The 24,958-nt window shown below is 34.4% G+C and overlaps 1 protein-coding gene across 1 annotated transcript in view; it reads left to right on the top strand.

The window, feature by feature from the left end:
* EYS (eyes shut homolog) overlaps nt 1-24,958 on the top strand; it is a 1,591,612-nt gene that overhangs the window by 559,625 nt on the left and 1,007,029 nt on the right. The window contains exons 18-19 of the mRNA XM_060115102.1: nt 22,408-22,579; nt 23,539-23,617. Of these exons, the coding sequence (XP_059971085.1) occupies nt 22,408-22,579; nt 23,539-23,617 (251 nt within the window). The remainder of the gene's footprint in view (nt 1-22,407; nt 22,580-23,538; nt 23,618-24,958) is intronic.

Here is a 24,958-nt window from a genome sequence, read left to right as displayed (position 1 = left end):
GATTTGTGTACATAAGCACAATTATGTAGGCTTACTCATCATGCAAGAAATATTGAAGTGCGCTGTTTAGAATGATCCTGATATGTGAGCTTATTTCTATTAAATATATGTGTATGTGCACACAGAGAGAACTAGCCACATACTCTAAATGCCTAAGGATGGAGAATCCAATTCTAGAAGAGAATAATTATTTTGAAAGAGTGTAGTATTACCAATAATTGTTAAATAACAAGCTTATTTGCACTGTAAAGTTTTACTAGAAATGAACATTGCTATATGTAGCATAATATATTATCGTCACGGTGCACAAAATTTAAAAAAAAGATAAGGTAATTTTTGACATATTTGCCATACTGAAATTACAAAAAAACAATAAAAAAAAAATCATTGTGTGACTGGGTCTAAAAAAAAACTTACATTGGATTTGTGATTATCTAATGACTAATGAAATTTATGTATCCAATCTAACTTTTCAAACTGAAATAATGGGTTTTCATTGTATTTATAGTGAACTAAGGTAAAATTAATTCAATGTGATTGCAATGGATCAATGAAGCAGAAATAAGGGCAGATCTACAAAGCATAGCAAAATGTGTTTAATTACAGGATGTTAACCATCAAGAATAATGACAGAATTTTTGTTGTGAATAGAATATATGATTGATAAGATCTCAGATGGAGGTGAAAATCAATCCTGGTACCTTAGTTATATATATATATTTTTTTCTCTGTTTCTTAATATTGAAGTTCTTCAGTACAGATTACAGCTTACCATGGAGCTACAGCTCCTCCTAGTAGCTTAGGGTTTATATGTAAAATGCAAAGAATTGTATTACAGGTAGAGAGGCAAGAATTAAAGAAAAATCACAAAGTGGTTTATAAGGAAACAAAATGAGAGAATTTCACTTCTTTTGTCCCATATATATCCATAGAAAGTCTAGGGAAAGATGAAGTATACCAATTCTTATAGCATTTATTTAATGAAGTAAAGACATATAAGCTGTTATATATATATATATATATATATATATATATATATATAGAGAGAGAGAGAGAGAGAGAGAGAGACAGTACATAACTCAGTCCACATTGTTACATGTCTTTTGTTATTACAAAACACTCAAATTCATTTTCCAAAGGAAAACAGTGCCTAATGACAGAAATTGTACTGTATCTGCAAGCCTGGAAGTGACATGTGTAGTTGTTCTATCCCAATTTAACCAGCACCAGCCACCCTTAAGTGAAGGAATATATGCAGAACTAGCCACCACTTAAAATGCTGCCCTTATAGGCTTCTGGACTTAGATCTTCAGACACAAGGAATTTATGTGAAAGGTTTTGCACATCAGCATTAAGTTTGGCAGAAATTTGTCCTGTTTTCTTATCCTGATAAGTCAGTTCTCAATCTTTACATCAACCTGAGGTTTATTTTGATGAGAAATTGGATGAAAAAATGGGACTCCATTCTTGTATCATCAGGTTGTCCCGAATTTCTTTTGACTAGGGCTATTTCACAAGAACTAAAATCATCAGGGCTATGTTTTCCCTCCTCTTTTACAAGAGTGATATGGCAGTTGCATAACAAGAAGTGTCAGAAAGGTAGGATCCAAACTGCCATGTCCCTGAGAAGACCACATAAAGGTATTTTCAGATTTATAGTCTCAAAGAACAAGCTAGCTAAGTGCTTTTCTTTTCTGTAAAAGAAAACCTGCAGATGTACTGGAGACATAGAAAACCACTACCAGGTAATGAAAGAGAGAATTCTTGAATTTGAATGTAGTAGTATCCATAAAAGAGAACTGTTAGATTAAGCCCAGAGCAGTTATTGATACAAGTAAATACATAACTAAACAAAAACTCAGTGGTATTATTGAGAAATTTATTTATTTATTTTTTCTATCAATAAAATAGTATAAGACAAAGTAATATTTCAAAGCATAAAATGGAGTTTCAGATCAAACTTTAAGTTATATATGAATGGAGTAAGTGAAAGAATGATGCTCAGTTAAAACCTCTACTTTTGGTATCTATATTTGTAAAATTTTAAATAAAGTTATACCAGTAATACTCAGCCATAAAAAAGAATGAGATTCTGCCATTTACAGCAATGTCGATGGACATAAAGAATATTATTTTTTATGAAATTAGTCAGAGAAAGACAAACACTATAAGATGTCACTTATATGTAGAATCTAAAAAAATAATACAAAGATGTATATAGCAAAACAGAAACAGACTCACAGATACAGAAAACTAACTAGTTGTTACCAGTCGTGGAGGGGAGGGCAAGACAGAAGTATGGGATTAAGAGATACAAACTACTGTGTATAAAATAGGTCAGCAACAAAGATATATTGTACAGAACAGGGGAATATAGCCATTATCCTGTAATAACTTTTGATGGAGTATAATCTGTATAAATACTGAATCACAACCCTTGTATACCTGAAATTAATCTAATATTGTAAATCAACTACACTACAATAAAAAATAAATAAATGTAAAAAATTAAAATATACCAATATTCAATTTGTTTAATGTAAATGTGAATAAAGTTTAATTCTAATAATAATCTTAATTGTGTGACAGAATCTAGAATTAAGTATCTGAGTTCTTAAATCATTCATTCACTCATTCAGAAATCATAAATTGTTGTACACTTCTGTCCAGTGTAAAGATAAAAGATAAAGTCCTTGCCTTTCAAGAAGTACATAGATTAGTGAAAGACCTGTACAGCAAAAATGAGAACTAGAGAGAGAAGGGGAAAGAAGAATGTAAAAAAATTAAAGGAATGCTGTCAGATGCAGGACCAGATATAATAAATCTTAAACAAGCATAAATGTCTTAAATTGCTCTCTTAAAAGAAGTCTGCTGGAGCAGATTCAAAACAAATTTCCAAACTATGTTACTTTTGCAAAACACATATAAAGCTAAATGGCATAGGAACACTAAAAAAGGAAAGACTAAGCAACAATGCATCAATAAATTTGAACTAAAGCAAAAGCAAGTAGGACTAATGGTCATTGGAAATCGGTGTGGTTCTTTGGAAACAAATTGGTTATATATAAAGGACATGAAAATATTCACTCTATTTTTTTAATTGAAGAGTCTGACCTATAAAGATATAATTTTTGTTATAAAAAGCAATATATGTGCAAGGTAGAAATAGGAAAATAAAAGAAAATCTCATAAAGGGAAGATTACAAAATACCCACCACCAGAAGTAACAGTTGTATAGTGCTATAATATTATTTAGATTACAGTAAAGCTAGTTTAATAATTAGTTTTATGCAGAACATAGTATTTGGTCATCAGAATTTTTTTTTTTTTTGCGGTACGCCGGACTCTCACTGTTGTGGCCTCTCCCGTTGTGGAGCACAGGCTCTGGATGCGCAGGCTCAGCGGCCATGGCTCATGGGCCCAGCCGCTTCTTGGCATGTGAGATCTTCCCGGACAGGGGCACAAATCCGTGTCCCCTGCATCAGCAGGTGGACTCTCAATCACTGTGCCACCAGGGAAGCCCTGGTCACCAGAATTTTTATAGCAATAATATAGTCTTAAAATTACCCCATGTCATTAATTAATTTTCTACAGCATGATTTTTAATATCTGACTAAAATTTCATCATAGAGATAGAGTATAGTTAATCCCAAACTTAGACATCTATATATTTTCTAAATTGTCACTTTTATCAAAAATCCTGAAATAATCACCTTTCTAGGTATATTGTGAAACATTTCTGATAATTCTTTGGAATAATTTCTAAAGAGGAATTTCATGGATAATGCATTTGAGTATGTTTGCCTTTTACCACATCTGAATACATTTTTTTACAACACGACTAAATTGCTTACTAAATTATGTAATTTCCTACATTTTGATGGGTTTTAACAATTTGCAGACCAACCAGGAGTATAAGAGTGTGTACATTTAACTGCATCTTTACCACAGCTGATTATTGTTATTTTTTTAAAAAAGTAGTCTTTTTTTGGTGAAAAATTATGTCCCACTGTTTGAATATTCATGTCACTGTCTGCTAATGAGATAAATATGAGTGAGGTTAAATATTCATTTGTTTGACATAATAATTTTTCCTAGAACTATTTCCCTGTATAAATTATCAAGAGAAGCTATAACTCAAAAGGAATATATATATGCATATGTATGCATAAAAATCGTCATTAGTTAATTATTAGTAAAATATTGGAACAAAGTGACCATTATTATGAAAATGCTTAAATAGATTATGATGTATATTCTTCATGGAATATTTCGCAGTCATTCAAACGACATGTCTGAAGACCGTGGAACATAATGGACAAAATAATCACATGTTATTATGGTGAAATTTTTTGTATGTGAAAGTGCTAATATATGTAACTATACATCATGGGGATGAAATTAAAATGACAAAAAGATGTAACATTGTGAGATTAGAGAGATTGCTTTTGTTTGCTTTCATTTCCACAATTAAAAAAAATATTAGTATAGTTTTACAATGTAAAGAAAGGAGGAGGAGGAATTTGATGATGACCACAAAAGAAATGGAGATGCTTTTGATGTGTCACTTATTCTGACTGTCACTGTCATCACCAGAATTCAGGGCTGATTAACTACTGAACTGATAAAATGTCACCTTGTCTCTAACCTTGGCACATAGTTTTCAGTGGTTGTTCTTTTTTTAATGGAATAAATTTGAAATTTTCCTAATAGGTTATACACACAATTATTTGAATGTTTAAAGTGAAGGCTCTCATATTTGACTACCTGGGTTGTATCCCAGTGCCACTAGTTAATAACAGACTGATTTTCAAGAGGTTACATATCATCCTTGTGGATAAGTTTCATTTTCTGTAAAATGAGGATAAAAGTGGTTTCTGACCCTGATGCCAGCCTATTATCAGTGATTGCTTAGTACGTGAGACAAAATAAGTGTTAATAATAGCATGATTTGTATCACCTTCGTACTCACGGTGCCATAAAATCTTGCCCCAAGTTATCTTTTAATTCTCAGACCTATTATGTTGGTTAGTGCTATATTAGGGACCATTTAGAAGCAGTCTTTGCCACAAAACACATTATGCAAATATTTTCTCATATCATTGTCACACCCCAGCTCCCACAACTGACCAGCTGGGTTGCCTTTCCCCATCCCTGTTATGCATACATTTCCAAATCTCTAAAATCCTGGTCAACCTCAAAACAGCAGTCAGTAAAATACAATACCTTCCCAGGATTGTGATGAAGCCGGCTTGTACCGGCTTACAAGTGCTGAATATTAAATTATTATAAACTTTGTGAGCTGGTTGGCATAATTCCAGCACAATGATATCAAAAAAAAAAAAAAAGGAGACTATTTGCACCAGGGGAATTAGATGACGCTATAAATAAGCCCTCTCTGCCTATTTTTTTCTTCCGAGAGCCAGTTGTTAAACATTTACTGTCACTCCACTGTACCTTTACACCTTTAAGCTCTTTTGATTCTTACCTAACACATTGAGCCACTTGTTTTAAATCAGAAGACATCTCTTCGTAACTTGTTTTCACGACATTTCAAAGTAGGATACAATCACTCAACAGGACACCTCTCAGGGTGCCTCATCTGTCTCCTGTGGATAATATTGACTTGACAGCTTGGTTAAAGGATAGATCAAATGAACCCATAGCCAATTCATTTGTAAATTATAAACTTCAATAGGAAGAGAAGAGCTATAATTACCATTGAACATTTTATTTTAACTTGATTTTAAAATTAAATAACTTAGAGTTGTATTATTGTTTTTAAACACTGTTCCAGAAACAAGAATATGTCTTACTAAACTATGAATGAACATGCAGCTCATAAGCCATTGCCTATACCTTTTATACAAAGAAATGTTATGCTATTGATTTAAGAATTAAAACAAGCACTTTGAATTAAAGTTCTCAACACTGGAATACTAAATCTGAAAGCACCAAGGTCACTGGATGTTTTTAATCATGGATCTTTAGTTCTATGATGAAATTGACTTAATTTTAAAGCATACTTCCTACTTAATTGTGGAATTAGGCACATATAGAAATTGTACAATTTGAATTATTTTTCTTTTTTTTTCCATGCAGCTTGATATTAAGAATAATAAAACTAGAATGGATTTACTATGAAGCTAATGAATTTAAAGTTTAAAGCCCTTCACTTAGAAGTGGTTTTTCTAAGGTCTTCTGTCTAATTTTGCATTTATAATTTAACATTCTTTTTATTAAAGCATATTCCCAAATCATAAAGGTCAAGGTCCTTTTTTGATTCTGATAGGAACATTTATCTTCCACTCTAAGTGTCACAGTTCAGAGCTCAGGCTGAGGGGCTGGTCTCTGTGCCTTGTTTTCCCAAGCGGTCCCTCTGATGTGTTTCATTGACTCCCTGGACCTAAATCAGTCTTTAAGTCACAATACGTCTGCACATAATCCAGAGGGTAGAAGGTAAACAAAATCTTTAAATTTAATCAATATCCTGGATCTAGGGTTAATTCAAATGAAAAAGTTTTTAAACTGAGCTTTTCATTGACCTCCATGTTCTTGGTGGAATTGTCAGAAATGAGAGAAACGTACATTGCAAAATGCCACACGTTTTGTTCAGAGACCCAGGACTCTGTAAAGTGCCTGTTTGACAGCTTCCAGTCACGTAATAGTACGTCCTTTAATCTTACTTTAAAAAAAAAATCTTAATGAAAGATTTCAGTTGCTTAAGATGTATTTCCCCCATGTAGCAGTATAATTTGAATTACTAATGGCAATTAAAAACTGACTGGTTCTTTTTTGATTGTTAGCAAAAACAAAAATGTTACAATCTAGTAAGATTCAAAAAAAAAAGGAGCCTAGCTAAATCTGGCCTCACTGATATGATATACTTTAAAAAACTACTTGCTACATTTATCTTCAGAAGTGATAATAAAATTATGTAATTATTGGTTGATTTAAGCAGATCCTAATATTCCTGTGTACATGTCACCTCTTACCTGCTGAGGGGGAAGTCTGGACTGTCACAGGAGAGAGGCTGGAGCAGCCGGGAAATTTAGCCACCCTTAGTGGCTGGTTACACAAACATTCAATATTTTGACATTAGTCATGCTGTCTCATTATCAGTCTTGTTGATCTAAATACTGTTGTCTTATATTCAAAATTTAAGCATATCAAAATAGTCTTTCTTAGTTTTTATTTAGTATTAAAACAAGTAGCCTAATACAAAATTCTTCTTGAAGATGTTTCTAAGAATACTACTTGCAAGCTGCATTGAGATCAGTGATATGCCACTGAGTGAAAATGACACCCATTCCATAATGCATAGATCAAAGTGTTTAAGAACACTTGTAATTAAGTTGTTTTTAAGAGCGTTAGTTGCAAGTTACATTGAAAATAATGTTATATTGTAACTGTAACAGTTAATGAGAGTTACACCCATTCTTTAACTCATGTAGAAGATAAAAAGGATGTTGATATGTATCTACAAAGAAATAAGATCATGATTTTGAAGCAGAATATATAAGGTATGAATAATCAGAAACAAAGAGTTGTATGAATTTATCTTTATAAGTATTAAACCATGAAATCAATCCTAATGGTCTCCATTCTCAGACTTTGTGTTAGAGGGTGGTGTGCAGCAGTCTGATTTCTGGAACCTCAACTACACATGGCAGTGCTGGAGGCTCTCGTTCAGACAAATCTAGAATGTACATTCCTGAAGTGTGTCCTTCAAGGTGTTTACAGCGGTAACTCTTTGCAGGCACACTTAACTCTCAAATATTTCAATGAGGTATGAAATATAAATTATTTTATATATGATTAACTTGATTAATAAAAGTGTGTTTGTTTTAACTATAGCAGAACCTGTTAAGTGATTGATGCATCAAAGAATGAGCTATTTTCTGAATGACATGAGCAAAGGATTGGATATTTTTTTGAAATAAAATTTCTTGCATTTATTTGAAGTAAAACCCCCTGAATTTATTAGTATTAATGAAAGTGAATACATTATATCACCTTCACTTTTATGTATGTGTGAATTTCACAGATTCTGACAATATTTTAACATGTTAGTTACAGTCAACACAGAGAGCCCTGATATGATGGGTGTGTTTATACATTAGAACAGACTCCAACTAATCTAGAAGCTCTGTTATGGATGCTAATACTTTCTGTTCTATATATTCCACTTTTAATCTGTCCTCATATATCTGTTTGCACCTACGTACCTACTGCATAACTTTACCTTGAACAGCTTCTCACTTTTCAGCCTAGTTTCCTAGTTAAACACAAGCCTCATTTCACATGCCTTTCTTGACTTATTCACTTAGTATGACTTAAGAACAATAAGGGAGCAACATATATGAATTGGAATATTGTTTTTGCTTGTCTTAGCAATTTTGTCAAAGGTATTTTGAATATCCTCTTCAAAAGTTCCTTCTAATGGCATAGTAAATGTGTTCATGATCTTTCCAACGAACTATGAAGTATTCTCCTGACAGACCCCATTCTTGTGGTAATGAAGTCTAGGAGAGGGATGCCCTCATTTAATCCTGGATTGATATTGAAGAGTTGCCCCCCATCCTTTTTATACAAGAGGAATGAAAAGATGAGGAGAGACAAGATTCAAATTAAATCATTATTATCTTTATCATCTTTATCATCAAATATTTATTGATACCTGCCCTTTGCCAAATGCTCAAAGGACTACTATAATGAATTTTAAAAGCCCCTGACCAATCTTAGGATATTTATACAGAGAAAAATAAAGCATCACTAAAAGTTCCTTGGAGAGCTTTTGAAAATAGACATGGGTTGCACAATATCCCCATAAAATCTTTCCAAACAATGAGAATATTAGCAAAATGGTTGTTAATTAAATGCTTAATCTGTGCTTATTTAATCCAGTACTTGATAGATCATATACTGATTGACTGTCAGTTCAACATTTAATAACATGGGGCGTGCCTCTTGAGATCAATATATAATCTAATTATACTTGATTGATGGCATTTGGAATATAAATTCAAACTTTATTTCACATGGTTTTATCTTTGTATCATCTAGCATTTACATTTAAATATTGTAAAAATAATTTTCTTCTCTCTTTTCTTCTCTCTTTTCCTATTCATATGTCCAACTGTTTCACTATTTTTACATATTACATACGTTAAATTCCCTCTCTGATAATTTCAACTTCTGCATAATGTTTAGGTCTCGTTCCATTGATGATAGGTTGTTTCTCTTGTTTTCTTTGAACACCTTATAATTTTTTTATGGAACTACCCTTAAAGAATAAAACTGTATGTTTCCTTATATTATTCCTTAAACAATGGCATGTACCAGGACCAAAATGGAAGCATTGTATATAATAGTCGAATTCTTTTAAGTATCAATAATAATAAAATACAATGTTATAAAATTATCATCTTGGTTTAAATAGGCTCTTATTCCATTATTTTATTTTGTGATTCAAAATGGTTACAAGTGGCAATTTGAATTTTCAAACTCATTGATTTCTAAGTTCATTAATTATGTGATTATTATGTGCTTGTATTAATTTTACTAGGTCATTTGTAAATATTATCTTGTTATGTAAGTTATAATCATTTAAAATGTCACCATTATTTGGATGTATTCAACAGGAAATAGGCAGGTTATTTGATCATTGACAACATGAAAAGATTTGTATTTGGCATTTTGTATAAAGTAAAAATAAATAGGTATAAGCTCTGTCATCAAATAACTAATAATCAACTATGAAAGATAAGGCAATAATTCAAGAAAATATAGTTTAACTATAAATTGTTAAATGTTGTTAACTATTTTTATTAGGAGATATCAGTGGAAATTTATTAAATTAGAATTTTTGTAGGACTGGAATTAAAAACAGGCTTTATTATTTATTTATTTATTTATTTAATATTTGTTTTTATTATTATTCTGTGAAAGAAGTAAGGTAATCTGATAAATTGGGACTAAGGCTAGTAGGACAATCAAGGAAAAAATATTTTTAAGAAATGAGTGCCAAAGAATAGAAAGGAATCATTTATGGAAAAGGTTTCTGGAAGTAATATTTCCAAAACATGGGAAAAGCAAATACAAAGGCCTTGAGGCAAGATGAAGCTTAACTACAATCAAGGAACAAAAAGAAGCTAAAAGGTTAGGTCAGGAGATAACCACACAAATTTACACCAGCTGGTCCCTAACTTCAAGTACGTGGATATATTCTTGAGGTGAGTTAGACATATATATCATCCAAAAAACAAAAAGAAGTTGACTCCAAAATTACCCTGGAAATTCTGAGTGAGAGTCTTTACAAAGGCACAATCATATTAAAGATCACAGCCATCATTCTCCAAACTCCACTCTGGGCATCACTTGCAGGCACTTAATGGGAGTGTTTAATATCCTCTCTAAAATATTGGGCAGGAAGAACAAACATCCTAGCATGTCTGCACCGTGCACCTAGTGTCTCACCATTGAAAATTAGCTGGAGCTCACCCTGCTGATGGCTTTGCTGTTTATTTTATTATTATTATTATTTACCTTTTATTAAGAGTCCCATCTCTTTTAAGAACTGGGATATATTTTTTGAGGAAAATAAACTATAGGAAATTCAACTTACAGAGATCATACTGTACTTGACTTTTCTGTTCTTTGCTACATTTGTTGAGACACACATCTGTTCTTAGCCTATTTTAAATGGCTCTGTTAAATATAACGGACACACAGTAAACTGCACATACTTAAAGAGCACAAGTTAAGTTCTGAAATATGTATATACCCATGGAACTGCCAAAACAATCAAGAAAAGGAACGTATCCACCACTTGCAAGTGTTTTTATGCCTCATTCATAAAGCCTCCTTTTTTCCCCACATTCCACCCCTCCACATCCCCAATTGACAACTGATATGGTTTTTTTTCCATACACACACACACACACACACACACATACACACACACACACACTGTATTTTATTTTTACAAAAGATAAATAAACTGACACCAAGCATTGTAAATGGATGACCACAACAAAAGCAACAATGATTTCAATTACCAAGTAGGCAGAAATGGAGACATAACAATCCAGGCAGAATTATCAGGCATTAACATGGATATAAGAAAACATAATGTTTAATTCTAATCTAATTTTATGAAAGCTGTGGTCTTCACATCTACCTGTGCTTTAGAACCACCTGGAAATGTTTTCTTAGTGAAGTTTGTCAGGCCTACTTCCCAGAGATTCAGAATTGGGAAGTTATATTTTTTAAAACTCCACAGGTGATTCTATTATTCAATCAGGTTTGTAAACTACAGGACTAGAGTAGTTGACAACATCAGAGGAATGGTAAGAAAGGCAAGGTTGACCCAGAGGCTAAGAAGACAACATTTATTTCAGGATGCAGTAACGGGTCCATAAAGTACTTTGTTAGGATAACACATGTGAAATGAAAAAGATTAGGAATCAGAAAAGTCATTTTGGGAAAATTTTCCAACATATAAGACTAATCAGTGAGGAGAAGTTGGGTGAAGAAGGCTTGGAGAGGAAGTGAGGGAAGGACCAGAGATTGGAGAAGAGATAGTTAGACAAATAGATGATACATACAGAGAGATACAGATGTATTTATTTACATATATTATTTGTCATAATGAAGTTGGTGCATGTAAATATCTTACTGAACATGCTTCTCAATTTATATACTTTAATGGCTTATTTCTGAAAAGGATTTTTTATTTCTGATGTGAAAATCTCTAATACAGAGACAGGCATTGTGGTAATCTGGTCAAGAGGGTTTTGACCCAGGCAGGGGCATGGAAAGTCCCCCAAATTACACAGGTAACAATCTACTCTGCTTAGAAAATCAGTTGCCTATGTTATTAATGAAATTAAGACTCTAATTTTAGAGGCGTCAATTGAAAATCATTCCAAATATAAATTACTGTAGACACAAAGCAAGCAACTGGATAGTAGGAAAGGACAATAGGTCAGACAACAAAAAGCAAAACTTTCTTGTACTATTTCTTCTCTTGACAAACAAAATCCACAGTGCTCATTGTTAAGTTATTGGGAAATCTCTGTTACACTATGATGGATGTAGGCTGTGATGATATGCACCAAGTCAAAGAGAACTATGGAAGGGGTCCAGAACTATGGCTGGCACAAAATAGATGCTCAATAAGAATGTGTTAGATAAATTAAAGAGCAGCAGGAAGTAAGTGACATAATATAAGGCAAATCAGGCAAATAACTGAGACAAATTTGAACAAACTTTTGGAAATGTCTAATAAATACTAATTATCATTTCTTTTAGATTTGCTTGGATTTGTGGACACAATATCAAAGTATTCATATTTTAATCCCATGAAGAAGATAAATGAATATGTCATTATTACAATAACGTACTATAAATATCATTTATTATCTTCTATGTGTCCCTAGAAGTGTATATATACTTCCCATATATCTGTAAACTGTTCTATAACATAGATATTTTGATCCACAGTTTACAGATGAGAAATTTGAAGTTTTGATGTCTTGGTAATTGTTTTTATTGCATTTAATTTTGGGTTACATTTCTACTTTTGGAACAAGATAATGGTTTTACATTTATGGTGTTGATATAAAATTTCTTTTTTTTTCAGATCTATTAAGGTATAGTTGACAAAGAAACTTATAAGCTTTTAAAGTGCACAAGGTGATTATTTGATATACATATACATTGTGAAAGGGCTGCTCTCACATAGTTAATTAACCCATACAACACCTCAGAATTTTTTTTTTTTTTTTTCGCTACGCAGGCCTCTCACTGTTGTGGCCTCTCCCGTTGTGGGACACAGGCTCTGGACGCGCAGGCTCAGCGGCCATGGCTCATTGACCTAGCTGCTCCACGGCATGTGCGATCTTCCCAGACTGGGGCACAAACCCCTGTCCCCTGCATGAGCAGGCAGACTCTCAACCACTGTGTCACCAGGGAAGCCCAACACCTCAGAATTTTTATCTTTCCTTTGTGTATATGTGAGAACATTTAGGTCCTATTCTCTTGACAAATTTCAATTATACAAAACAGTATTATCAACTTAGCTACCATGTTATACATTAGATCCTCAGGCCTTATTTAACTTAGAGCTGAAAATATGTACCCTTTGGCCAACCTCTCCTTATTGCCCATACTTCCCTGGTTCTGGTTCAGGCAACCATTTTCTTCTTTTCCTATGAGTTGTTTGTTTGTTTGTTTTTGGTCCCACATATAAATGACATCATGCAGGATTTGTCTTTCTCAGTCTGACTCAGCTCACTGCTCTCAAGGTCCATTTGTGTTGTTGCAAACAGCAGTCTTTCCTTCATTCTCACAGTTGGTAATTATGTACGGGGAGCTCATTTTGAACTGAAGTTCAACAATCTCCACACCTTCATGTCTTTTTAAGTTATCATGGAAGCTTCTCTGCTTGAAGATAGAAAAAAATAGAAATTTCATTAAATAATTCCTCTTGACTACACAGGCAAGAAAGACTTTCAGACACACACTTCGGAGGAATCGCCTCACTCCAGATTGTGAGTCTCACCATTGCAAGGACTGAGATTTCAAGGACTGCCTTGCTCTTGCTTGGGAAGGGACAGAGACTTCTGAGGAAAATAAGAAAACAAACCAAAAAAATTTTTTGGCCGTGTGTGCAGCTTTCAGAATCTTAGTTCCCCGACCAGGGATTGAACAGTCACCTTCAACAGTGAAAGTGCAGAGTCCTAACCACTGGACTGCCAGGGAATTCCCAGAAACAAACAAAATTGACATGAAAAACAAAATATAAACACACACACACACACTCACAATAATGACTTATTTACTTAAAAAGATTTCACTGAATTCCACATTGAACTAGACACAAAATCCACACCCTAATGGAGCTAAGCTTATAATGGGGAAAAAAGACAAAAAGAAAAGAAAAATGAGTAAATCTCATAGAATGCCAGAAGGAGATTTCTTGCTATGGTGATAAAATAAACATAAAACAGGATAATGGTGATTATGGGTGAGGAAGGGGATACGATTTTAAATAGTGTGGTCAAATAGGCCTCCTTGAGAAAACAACATTGGAATAAAGACCTGAAGAAATAAAAGAGTGATTCTTGTAAATATCTAGGAAAAGAGAATTCTAGAAAGAGGAAAAAAGTATTTGAGGTCAGTACAATGACAGCAGAGTAGCCAAGGGTGAGAGTAGAATAAGACGAAGTTAAAAAGTGAAAAGGGGACCTGACTTGTATGGTGCTCAAGGATTATGGCATTAAAAAAGAAAATAAATAAATAAATAAATAAATAAATAAGGGTTTACAGGGACCAAAATGTTCAGGTCAATCAGTCATTACATTCTTATCCTCTCTGGCAGCTACTTGGGGGGTCAAAGTATAACCACAGCTTAATTAATGAGTAACACATCAGGAGAGAAAGTTCCTCACGTAATGTTGGTGATGTGTTCTCCAGTTACACTGATACATGTTTGCCCTCCATGGAGAGGCATCTCCTGTCTCCAAATAGCACTGGATGCACCCTGCACAATTCTCTTTATAACTCTGCCTCTCACTCCCACATTTGTGTTAAGTAGACCACCTCTTCTTAACTGAAATTTCCATCACTGATTTTTCCAGCATTGTACATAGTCCTACAGAAAAACTTTTCACTTATCTTCTTAATTGGAATAATATGCCTCTGGAAACACCTGTATCACTTATTTAATATAGCATAGTTGTATTGATAAAATTTGTCTCAGGAAAATCATAATAATCAAATGTTAAAAGTGTACAAGGCCCTGGGCTAGTTGTTTTAAGTACATGATTTTACATTGTTATCCCAATATACCTATGATATACCAATAAATGATCCTCATTTACAATGAGAAGTTTCAATGATCGTGTCTGCACTAAATATTAATATAGTCACAAATAGCTGCCACTTCCTGAGGGAGGACCATTAATTCCCATCTCATTTATGTTGGGCTTGGTCATGTGACTTGGATTGGCAAACTAAATATACGTAGAATATTTAAGAAGCAGTGTATGTACCCTTTTCCTTCTTCAACAATGATGGCAATCACCCAGATAGAGGATGATCCATTAACCTGGGTCCCAGAGTGAAGATAATGTAAACTGGATCTGTAGCTCACCTTTGCCATGGAATACAAGTGAGAAATAAGCCTGTGACATGGGCCACTGAGACACAGAGAAGCAGGTCCCTTTTTATTATTATTACTGCAACTTAATATAGTTTGTTATGTCTGTTTAATCCACACCCTGAACCTAAATCTTGATGGTCATTTTAAATATGAATGCAGATTTGTCTAATTTACGTATATTAATTTTATGGTATCATTAATATCTAAAGTTCTATATAGGTAGTGAGAGTTACAGTAAAAAAAAAAAAGATGTAACTATTAAAAATAGAATTTTGACCTGAAAACTGATTATCTCTTCAGAGAATTTCCAAAAAAATTTTGTTTTTGCATTGGAAGTTTCATTTGCAATAAATCACAGACTTTCCTGGTGTGACCACTCTAAATAGCAGTCACATAAATAGAAGTTCTGATATGGTATATAAATAAATAAAGTTATGATGTCACCTTGTGAAGTGGCTGCTATCTGCCAATTTCTCTGTCCCCAAACTTTTACCTGATATCCAAACAAATACTGAGATAGAATTTCAAACCATTTATTTGAAACTATTTATTTCAAACTTTTTTTTTTTTTTGGTCTTCAAAAACACTAGGTATTTAGCCAATGTTAAATTACATTTAGAAATCTTAGTTATCATTAATTGACCCACTAAGACCAAATATAGAAAAATTCAAACGTTTAACATCTGTAGATAGTAAATGTTTGACTATCAAGGATCATTACCAAAAAAAGTATAAATTACTATTCACAGTGACAACTTGATGAAATTCATTACTTCACCAATATTCTTAAAAACAACTCCTCACTGTAAAAACAAATATTTTAAGTAGATTAAGCTTGTGCTTTGTTTTTCTTTCTTTTTTTTTTTTTAACATCCTTATAGGAGTATAATTGTTTTACAATGGTGTGTTACTTTCTGCTTTATAACAAAGTGAATCAGTTATACATATACATATGTTCCCATATCTCTTCCCTCTTGCGTCTCCCTCCCTCCCACCCTCCCAATCCCACCCCTCTAGGTGGTCACAAAGCACCAAGATGATCTCCCTGTGCTATGTGGCTGCTTCCCACTAGCTATACACTTTATGCTTGGTAGTGTATATATGTCCATGTTACTCTCACACTCGTCACAGCCTCCCCCTCCCCCTCCCCATATCCTCAAGTCCATGCTCTAGTAGGTCTGTGTCTTTATTCCCATCTTACCCCTAGGTTCTTCATGAACTTTTTTCTTTCTTAGATTCCATATATATGTGTTAGCATAAGATATTTGTTTTTCTCTTTCTGACTTACTTCACTCTGTATGACAGACTCTAGTTTCATCCACCTCACCACAAATAACTAAACTTCGTTTCTTTATATGGTTGAGTAATATTCCATTGTATATATGTGCCACATCTTCTTTATCCATTCATCTGTTTATGGACACGTAGGTTGCTTCCATGTCCTGGCTATTGTAAATAGAACTGCAATGAATATTTTGGTACATGATTCTTTTTGAATTATGGATTTCTCAGGGTATATGCCCAGTAGTGGGATTGCTGGGTCGTATGGTAGTTCTATTTATAGTTTTTAAGGAATCTCCAAACTGTTCTCAATAGTGGCTGTATCAATTTACATTCCCACAAACAGTGCAAGAGTGTTCCCTTTTTTCCACATCCTCTCCAGCATTTATTGTTTCTAGATTTTTTGATGATGGCCATTCTGACTGGTGTGAGGTGATAACTCATTGTAGTTTTGACGTGCATTTCTCTAATGATTAATGATGTTGAGCATTCTTTCATGTGTTGTTTGGCAATCTTTATATCTTCTTTGGAGAAATGTCTATTTAAGTATTCTTCTCATTTTTGGATTGTTTTCTTTTGTTTTGGTTTTTTTTTGTTATTGAGCTACATGAGCTGCTTGTAAATTTTGGAGATTAATCCTTTGTCAATTGCTTCATTTGCAAATATTTTCTCCTATTCTGAGGGTTATCTTTTGGTCTTGTTTATGGTTTCCTTCGCTGGGCAAAAACTTTGAAGTTCCATTAGGTCCCATTTGTTTATTTTTGTTTTTATTTCCATTTCTCTAGGAGGTGGGTCAAAAAAGATCTTGCTGTGCTTTATGTCATAGAGCATTCTGCCTATGTTTTCCTCTAAGAGTTTGATGGTGTCTGACCTTACATTTAGGTCTTTAATCCATTTTGAGTTTATTTTTGTGTATGGTGTTAGGGAGTGGTCTAATTTCATACTTTTACATGTACTTGCCCAGTTTTCCCAGAACCACTTACTGAAGAGGATATCTTTTCTTCACTGTATATTCTTGCCTCCTTTATCAAGATAAGGTGACCATATGTGCATGGGTTTATCTCTGAGCTTTCTATCCTGTTCCATTCATCTATCTTTCTGTTTTTGTGCTAGTACCATACTGTCTTGATTACTGTAGCTTTTTAGTATAGTCTGAAGTCAGGGAGCCTGATTTCTCCAGCTCCATTTTTTGTTCTCAAGATTGCTTTGGCTATTCGGAGTCTTTTTGTTTCCATACAAATTGTGAAATATTTTGTTCTAGTTCTGTGAAAAGTTCCAGTGGTAGTTTGATAGGGTTTGCATTGAATCTGTAGATTGCTTTTGGTAGTAGTGTCATTTTCACAATATTGACTCTTCCAATCCAAGAACGTGGTATATCTCTCCATTTATTTGTATCATCTTTAATTTCTTTCATCAGTGTCTTATAATTTTCTGCAGACAGGTATTTTGTCTCCTTAGGTAGGTTTATTCCTAAACATTTTATTCTTTTTATTGCAATGGTTAATGGGAGTGTTTTCTTAATTTCACTTTCAGATTTTTCAGTATTAATGTATAAGAATGCCAGATATTTCTGTGCATTAATTTTGTATCCTGCTACTTTACCAAATTCATTGATTGGCTCTAGTAGTTTTCTGTTAGCATCTTTAGGATACTCTATGTATAGTATCGTGTTATCTGGAAACAGTGGCAGCTTTAATTCTTCTTTTCCCATTTGGATTCTTTTATTTCTTTTTCTTCTCTGATTGTTGTGACTAGAACTTCCAAAACTATGTTGAATAAGAGTGGTGAGAGTGGGCAACCTTGTCTTGTGCCTGATCTTAGTGGAAATGGTTTCAGTTTTTCACCATTGAGGATGATATTGGCTGTGGGTATGTCATATATGGCCTTTATTATGTTGAGGAAAGTTCCCTCTATGCCTACTTTCTGCAGGGTTTGTATCATAAATGGGTGTTGAATTTTGTTGAAAACTTTCTCTGCATCTATTGAGATGATCATATGGTTTTTTCTCCTTCAATTTGTTAATATGGTGTATCACATTGATTGATTTGCATATATTGAAGTATCCTTGCATTCCTGGAAAAAACCTCACTTGATCATGGTGTATGATCCTTTTAATGTGCTGTTGGATTCTTTTTGCTAGTATTTTGTTGAGGATTTTTGCATCTATGTTCATCAGTGATATTTGCCTGTAGTCTTCTTTCTTTGTTACATCTTTGTCTGGTTTTCCCATCATGGTGATGGTGGCCTCATAGAATGAGTTTGGGAGTGTTCCTCCCTCTGCTATATTTTGGAAGAATTTGAGGATAGGTGTTAGCTCTTCTCTAAATGTTTGCTAGCACTCGCCTGTGAAGTGATCGGGTCCTGGGCTTTTGTTTCTTGGAAGATTTTTAATCACAGTTTCAATTTCAGTGCTTGTGATTGGTTTGTTCATATTTTCCATTTCTTTGTGATTCAGTCTCGGCAGGTTGTGCTTTTCTAAGAATTTGTCCATTTCTTCCAGGTTGTCCATTTTATTGGCATAGAGTTCCTTGTTTTAATCTCTCATGATCTTTTGTATTTCTGCAGTGTCAGTTGTTACTTCTTCTTTCTCATTTCTAATTCTATTGATTTGAGTCTTCTCCCTTTTTTTCTTTATGTGTCTGGCTAATGTTTTACCTTTTTTTAATCTTCTTAAATAACCAGCTTTTAGTTTTGTTGATATTTGCTATCATTTCCTTCATTTGTTTTTCATTTATTTCTTTATGATTTATGAACTTTATGATTTCTTTCCTTCTGCTAACTTTGTGTTTCTTTGTTGTTGTTCTTCTTTCTGTAATTGCTTTAGGTGCAGGTTTAGCTTGTTTATTTGAGATGTTTCCTGTTTCTTTAGGTAGGATTGTATTGCTATAAATTTCCCTCTTAGAACTGCTTTTGCTGCATCCCATAGGTTTTGGGTTGTCGTGTCTCCATTGTCATTTGTTTCTATGTATTTTTTTCTTTTATATATCCTCTTTGATTTCTTCAGTGATCACTTCATTATTAAGTAGTTGTGTTGTTTAGCCTCCATGTGTTTTTATTTTTTACAGATCTTTACCTGTAATTGATATCTAGTCTCCTATTCTTATGGTTGGAAAAGATACTTGATACAATTTCAATATGTTTAAATTTACTAAGGCTAGATTTGTGACCCAAGATATGATCTATCATGGAGAATATACCATGAGCACTTGAGAAAAATGTGTATTCTGTTGTTTTTGGATGGAATGTCCTATAAATATCAATTAAGTCCTTCTAGTTTAATGTATCATTTAAGGCTTGTGTTTCCTTATTTATTTTCATTTTGGATTATCTGTTCATTAGTGAAAGTGGGGTGTTAAAGTCCCCTACTAGGATTGTGTTACTGTCGATTTCCCCTTTTAAAGCTGTTAGTATTTGCCTTATATATTGAGGTGCTCCTATGTTGGGTGCATAAATATTTACAATTGTTATATCTTCTTCTTGGATCCATCCCTTGATCGGTATGTAGTGTCCTTCTTTTTGTCTTGTAATAGTCTTTATTTTAAAGTCTAATTTGGCTGATATGGTAATTGCTACTCCAGCTTTCCTTTGATTTCCATTTGTATGGAATATCTTTTCCCATCCCCTCACTTTCAGTCTGTATGTGTGTCTAGGTCTGAAGCGGGTCTCTTGTTGACAGCATATATATGGGTCTTGTTTTTGTATCCATTCAGCCACTCTGTGTCTTTTGGTTGGAGCCTTTAATCCATTTACATTTAAGGTAATTACTGATATGTATGTTCCTATTCCTGTTTTCTTAATTGTTTTGGGTTTGTTATTGTAGGTCTTTTCCTCCTCTTGTGTTTCCTACCTAGAGAAGTTCCTTTAGCATTTGTTGTAAAGCTGGTTTTTGGTGCTAAACTCTCTCAGCTTTTACTTGTCTGTAAAGGTTTTAGTTTCTCCAACAAATCTGAATGAGAACCTTGCTGGTAGAGTAATCTTGGTTGTATGTTTTTCTCCTTCATCACTTTAAATGTGACCTGCCACTCCCTTCTGGCTTACAGAGTTTCTGCTGAAAGATCAGCTGTTAACCTTATGGGAATCCCCTTGTGTGTTATTTGTTGTTTTTCCCTTGCTGCTTTTAATATGTTTTCCTTGTATTTAATTTTTGATAGTTTGAATAATATATGTCTTGGCATGTTTCTCCTTAGATTTATCCTCTATGGGACTCTCTGTGCTTCCTGGACTTGATTAACTATTTCCTTTCCCATATTAGGGAAGTTTCCAACTATAATCTCTTCAAATATTTTCTCAGTCCCTTTCTTTTTCTCTTCTTCTGGGACCCTTATAATTCGAATGTTGTTGTGTTTAATGTTGTCCTAGATGTCTCTGAGACTGTCCTCAGTTCTTTCAATTTTTTTTCTTTATTCTGCTCTGCAGTAATTATTCCCACTATTTTATCTTCCACGTCACTTACCCGTTCTTCTGCCTCAGTTATTCTGCTATTGATCCCTTCTAGAGTATTTTAAATTTTATTTATTGTGTTGTTCATCATTGCTTTTTTCCTCTTTAGTTCTTATATGTCCTTTTTTTTTTTTTTTTTTTTTTTTTTTTTTTTTTTGCGGTATGCGGGCCTCTCACTGCTGTGGCCTCCCCCGTTGCGGAGCACAGGCTCCGGACGCGCAGGCTCAGCGGCCATGGCTCACGGGCCATGGCTCACGGGCCCAGCCGCTCCGCGGCATATGGGATCCTCCCAGACCGGGGCACGAACCCGTATCCCCTGCATCGGCAGGCGGACTCTCAACCACTTGCGCCACCAGGGAGGCCCTTATATGTCCTTTTTATATGTTTCTTGCATTTTCTCGATTCTATTTCCAAGATTTTGGATCATCTTTATTATCATTATTCTCAATTCTTTTTCAGGTAGACTGCCTATTTCCTCTTCATTTGTTAGGTCTGGTTGGTTTTTACCTTGCTCCTTCATCTGCTGTTTGTTTTTCTGTCTTCTCATTTTGCTTATCTTACTGTGTTTGGGGTCTCCTTTTTGCAGGCTGCAGTTCCATAGTTTCTGTGTTTTTATTTTGTGTCTGTCCCCAGTGGCTAAGATTGGTTCAGTGAGTTGTGTAGGTTTCCTGGTGGAGGGGACTAGTGCCTGTGTTCTGGTGGATGAGTCTGAATCTTGTCTTTCTGGTGGGCTGGTCCACGTCTATTGGTGTGTTTTTGGGTGTCTGTGGCCTTATTATGATTTTAGACAACCTCTCTGCTAATGGCTTGGGTTGTGTTCCTGTCTTGCTAGTTGTTTGTTATAGGGTGTGCAGCACTGTAGCTTGCTGGTTGTTGAGTAAAGGTGGGTCTTGGTGTTGAGATGGATATCTCCGGGAGATTTTCGTCATTTGATTTTATGTGGAGTTGGGTGGTCTCTTATGGACCAGTGTCCTAAAGTTGTCTCTCCGACCTCAGATGCACAGCCCTGGTGCCTGGCTGGAGCACCAAGAGCCTGTCTTCCACATGGCTTTTGGGAAGTCTGACGTCTTCTGCCTGCATTCAGTGGGTGTTCTATAGGAGCAGTTCCATGTTTAGATGCATTTATGATGTATCTGTGGGGAGGAAGTTGATCTCCACGTTTTACTTTTCATCCATCTTCTCTGTCCCCTTTCCAGATTATTTTTAGAAGGCTTGAAAGAGACTGCTTTGGGCTCTTCTCTATAAAGCCTAACTCATCATCATATGGTCCTCCGGGTAGGGTTATGGGAGGAAAGAAATATATATGTGCTTTGTTTTTCTCATTCATTTTAAGTTAGTCTGAAATTTCATAGACCTAAACATGTTTAACCTTGAAAAAATGTTCTTTTTCACTATAAGATGTCAAATTATCTTTAATGGAGGGAGTCCAGATTTCTTGGTGACGTTTTCTATAATGAACAAACTTTTGAGTTTTGCATTAAATAGCCTGGTGTTTTGTCTTGTCTCTTCTAATTTAGTCATCGATTGTGAAGTAAATATAGATGAATGTCTATCAGAGCCCTGTTTCCGTGATGGAACTTGTATTGATGGCATAAATCATTACACCTGTGACTGCAAGAGTGGGTTTTTCAGAACACACTGTGAAGCAAAGGCAACTGACTGCCCACCACATCCTCATCTACATGGCAGGTAGCTATTTTTATTTTTCTATGATTTAATCGAAGAAGGCAAATTTAACTCACATATTTAAAACTGAATCTCAAGGAAAAGTTGATAAAGGTAATTTTAATTATGCTTTTTCATAAAACAAGAGCTAAGTACAGTTAAGATGACAGATGCTGCCTGTTTAACTTAATGAAATGCACTGATACATTATCTCTGCCCTTCTTTTATTTCTGCTCATTAGCATAAAGTAATTTACAATAAATGTGGATTAATTGGATTTTAATAACCTTAAAGGTAATGCTCACAGTAATAGTAGTAGCAGGTAGGATGATGAGAGATTCTATTATTTGCTCTGTGGAGGGATAATATCACAAACTTAGTATTTAAAATGTTCCTAAATAGACCAGTTCTTTCATCCCTATGTGCAGATAAGATATTTTTTGAATCTCTTTATGGAGTTGTATAATAACTATTCTGCTCATGGATATAATATTAGTTTATGCAAATCTAGAGTGGGGATATTTCTAGAAGATGCAGGTGACAAGGAGGGATGACTCAAAGAGGCACCCAGCTGCCTTCCTCAGCACAATTTTTTTTTCCTAGTCTTGCCACAAACTTTGTAAGCCAGAGAGGGAGGATGAAGATGAGTAGTACACGACAGTGCCATTTGGCCCCAGCTAATTTCAGTTTCCTACATAATCCCTAGACATACTGTTTTTTATCTTTTCAAGCTGTTTTTTTTTTCTTTCTTTCTTTCCATTGCCATGGGGAAGATGGGAAAAATGAGAATTGATTTGTTCTTTCAGTCCAGTCACCTTAAAGGATAAGAAAGTAGAAATAGACTCTGCCTTCTATTGCTCATGGGAATGTGTTTTTTAATTTTTTTTAACCTGACCTGGAAAAGAAAAAAAAAATAGTGAACTCTCTTGAAAGTATGCTTTCATTGTCTTACTTATTTTTCTAAAAAAAATTATGTGTTTCAGATGCATAGATTTCATTGAGAAGTATCAATGTTCATGCAGTGCAGAATGGACTAGCTCAAGATGTAAGATCAAGATTAATGTAAGTTTTATATTTTTTACTAAATTTAAAGTAATTTAAAAGAAATACAAAACAGGTAGCAGATATGTGGTCCTCTCAAAGAACCCATAAGACTTTTGGTCCACACCAAAAATCCTTGATATTTGGTCCTGCCCAAAACGTTGTGAAAGGGCCCAAACATGCTCTTGGAAATTTTGGATAGGACCAACTATCCTGTGGGAAACAAGCTATTTGCTGTAGGTCTCAAAATCATTATTTCATCAATTACTGATGATTTAAGTGCCTCTCACCTTTCCTTTGGAATTTTTTTTTTGTTTTGGAATCTTTGCTGACTCCAAACAAAACTAAAAATCATAGCTTCTTTCACCTCCCCCTGCTCCGTCTATTGGTATCAAAACTTCTGCAATATGGAGTCCTCAATCAACTAAATCCTGGAAGTGACCATTGTCCAAAGAGCTCAGAAGTCTTATGATTTGCCATCTGTCTTCCCCCCTCTGATCTTAGGACACACAGGTGTCTGTGGATGTGTAGGGATGAGGAGATTAAATGGATCCATACACAGCAAGGAGAAAAATAAGTACTGGATGGATGTACCAAGAGATGGGTACATGTAGAGAACCTCAACATCAGTAACACTCTCAGAATCTGTCTTCTGATCTTCAGGCATATGACCTGACGTGATTGACACATGCTATTTTATATGGAATGTGTCATCTGATGAGAAGTTTCAGTGACCTGAAGTTTAAGACCATTCATGGTGGATGAAAATCTCATGTGTCTTCCTGGATAATGGGAAGTTCTTCCAGGTCCTTCCTGGCTGACAATGACATGTTAAAGGAAGGAAGCACAGGCACTAAAGACAGCCTTTGGCATTGTGAGACTATGAATATTTTATTTAATTCCTTCGTGTCTCTTTCCTTTATCAGTAAAATACAGTTCCTATATTGCAGGATCATTGTGTGATGATACACATTGAATGTGGTTGATACTTAGTAAATTATTTTTTTGGAGGGAGAAACAGAATTGAACTGCAATTTTGCTAGTTACCTTCTATGTGGTCTAGGACAACTTACTTGCAATCTGAAATCATGTTTTATCTATTCAATGAGGGTAATCATAGAAAATACCTCTTAAATTGTTGTGAGAATTAAATTAGATAATGCAGGTAAATCAACTAGCACATATTTTGACACATTTTTGAAAGCCTAAAAATTTATTGACATTTTGTGGATTTGATTCTAGATAGTGAAAGACACACTTGATATGGAGAAGGAGATGTTGTAATTAATAAATTCCTTGGTAGAAGATGAAGGAGGCATATATCTTGTCTGCACTGTTGCATGTGTTGCCTGTGATAGCCTC

This window comes from Mesoplodon densirostris, chromosome 12 (genome assembly GCF_025265405.1).
Source record: "Mesoplodon densirostris isolate mMesDen1 chromosome 12, mMesDen1 primary haplotype, whole genome shotgun sequence".
Classification (NCBI taxonomy): domain Eukaryota; kingdom Metazoa; phylum Chordata; class Mammalia; order Artiodactyla; family Ziphiidae; genus Mesoplodon; species Mesoplodon densirostris.
This window is presented reverse-complemented; position numbering and strand designations above follow the sequence as displayed.